At 59.5% G+C, this 1,939-nt stretch overlaps 1 protein-coding gene across 1 annotated transcript; it reads right to left on the bottom strand.

Annotated features, from left to right (window-relative positions):
* Nucleotides 1–249: 249 nt before the first annotated feature.
* SCGB3A1 (secretoglobin family 3A member 1) lies at nt 250–1,688 on the bottom strand. The gene is made up of 3 exons (XM_066343479.1): nt 1,593–1,688; nt 738–1,054; nt 250–385 (listed from the first exon to the last, which is right to left on the bottom strand). Exons 1-3 carry the CDS (start codon nt 1,645–1,647, stop codon nt 362–364), a joined length of 396 nt encoding a protein of 131 aa, XP_066199576.1. The 5' UTR covers nt 1,648–1,688; the 3' UTR covers nt 250–361.
* Nucleotides 1,689–1,939: the final 251 nt, after the last annotated feature.

Below are 1,939 nucleotides of genomic sequence, written 5' to 3'. Positions count from 1 at the left end.
TTTCAAATCCAATCTAATTTGATACCCCCCCCCTTCTCTCTCTCTTTTTCCTTCTCTTTCTTTTTCTCTCTTTTGTGCCCCCCCCCCGCGCGCGCGCGCCCGCGCGCGCGCACACGCACACGCACACGCACACGCACACGCACACGCACACGCACACGCACACGCACACGCACACGCACACGCACACGCACACACAGAGCGGGGGAGGAGTTAGGCTGGCATTGAAGCAAGAAGACATCGCCCAAAGCTGCTCTTAACTGTTTATTGAGAGGAGGAAAGGGTGCACTGCTGGGGCTGGTGTAGGTCCCCAGCCTGGAGGTGGCAGCATCTTGTCCCCAGGCAAGGATACTCCAGCTGCTGCTTAGCCAAAGAAAGTCAGGACTCCCTGGAAAGGAAGCCCAGTTTGAGTGTGTTGCCCTGAGAGCAGGTGAGGCCCTGCACAGCGAGGGACTACAGGGACCAGCACACTTCATGCTGACCAGGTTTCTGGGCAGGTCATGACGCCTACTCTGCTGGGACAGGCATGGTTGGTGTCCCCTTGACAGGTGCACCCAGATCTTACTCCCTCAGATCCTCCGCAACCCTGTGTCATTCAGATACGGTTCCCACTCAGGGCTACCAAGCTTCTCCCAGGGGTGGAACACGAGGTGGCCCTGGCATAGGGTTTAAAAGAGTGGATGGGGTGCTTCCAACAGGGGAGGGCGGTGCACACTGAGAGGTTGCAAGTGCTCCCTTACCAGCAGCGCCTTCACGGCTCCCACGGCCTCGGGGCCCAGCTCAGTCACACACTTCCTGGAGCCCTCCACCAGGTGCTCCACAGGGATGCCCAGGCTGGCCAGTAGGAGGTTCAGGGGGTTGAGTCTCTTGAGGAGAGGAGGGGAGAGCATAGCCCCAGCTGTGGCTTTCATAGCAGAGGTGAGGGCAGCTGGATTTGGAACCGCAAGCTTGAGGCCGATGGGATTCGGGGCCACAGGCTTGTGGGTGACTGCAGTTGGGGCCGCAGGCTTGAGGGTGGCTACAGTCATTGCCCTCCGGGGCAAAAAGAAGGCTTCAGCTACAAACACAGTAGAGGAGAGTTGTCCCCAGGAGAGCTGCCAAGGACCCCTCTCCTCCAGGAGGTGGGCCCCTTGGAACCTGCTAGAACCCTTGACCACCCACCCCCTCACTGAATAGCTGCAGAGAACTGTGGTCCAGCAAGGAGCTGGTTGGACAGAGGTCCTAGGAGGCAGCATGAGGGTGGAAAGAGGAGAGGTGAGCTCTGTGTGGAGGCCCAGGCAGGCTTCCCAGAGGAAAGGACACCTTAGACTCCACAGCTTAGAGGATGACACACAGAGGAGACAATGTTTCCAGACCAGGCCAGTGCTCACACCAGCCCAGGGCTGGGAGAGCCTGCAGTTGGTGGGTGAAGAAGAGAAACTGGGCAGGCAGGGGCATGAGAGCCCTGAGGGCTCAGGCAGGGGACCCCACAGGACTGGCCCGAAGAGCCTGGTGACACAGATGCAGATGACCAGCTGGAATGGCATTGGGTACAGGCAGAGCCATTGCCAGAGCCTCATGGCGAGGGGTGGGAAGCCAAGGCCAAGGGCACTCACTGCACTGGCTGAGCAAGGCCACACAGAGCACCAGGAAGGCGGTGGTAAGCTTCATGGCAGGCTGGCGCTCAGTGGATGCTCCTGGAACCAAAGACACGCTTCTCAGAATCTGGCCCTGTGGGTTCATATACTCTATCTTCACCCCTCCCCAAGGCTGGGCTTCACCCACCCTGTTCTGAGAAAGGTGATGTTTGCTTAGCTAACAGGCAGAGTCCTGGCCAACTTCCTGCTTAGGCTGGTGGGCCCTGGGAAGCCCATGCCCCCAACCCTGCCCGGTCTCGGGACTTCCTCTTGGCTGGGCCCTCTGCAAGCGTGGAAACGAGGCTGTGTTTTGTCTGCACCTGGCC

The sequence above is a fragment of the Saccopteryx leptura genome, chromosome 6 (assembly GCF_036850995.1).
Source record: "Saccopteryx leptura isolate mSacLep1 chromosome 6, mSacLep1_pri_phased_curated, whole genome shotgun sequence".
NCBI classification, from domain to species: Eukaryota; Metazoa; Chordata; class Mammalia; order Chiroptera; family Emballonuridae; genus Saccopteryx; species Saccopteryx leptura.
This window is presented reverse-complemented; position numbering and strand designations above follow the sequence as displayed.

What these genes read in the sequence shown, in the direction of transcription:
- SCGB3A1 (XM_066343479.1), bottom strand. Translation starts at nt 1,647, where the DNA reads ATGAAGCTTACCACCGCCTTCCTGGTGCTCTGTGTGGCCTTGCTCAGC. An exon ending in GGCCTTGCTCAGCCAGTGCA is followed by an intron (nt 1,055 to 1,592) that starts GTGAGTGCCCTT and finishes CTGTGTTTGTAG; the next exon opens with CTGAAGCCTTCTTTTTGCCC. An exon ending in GAGCCGTGAAGGCGCTGCTG is followed by an intron (nt 386 to 737) that starts GTAAGGGAGCAC and finishes CTTCCTTTCCAG; the next exon opens with GGAGTCCTGACTTTCTTTGG.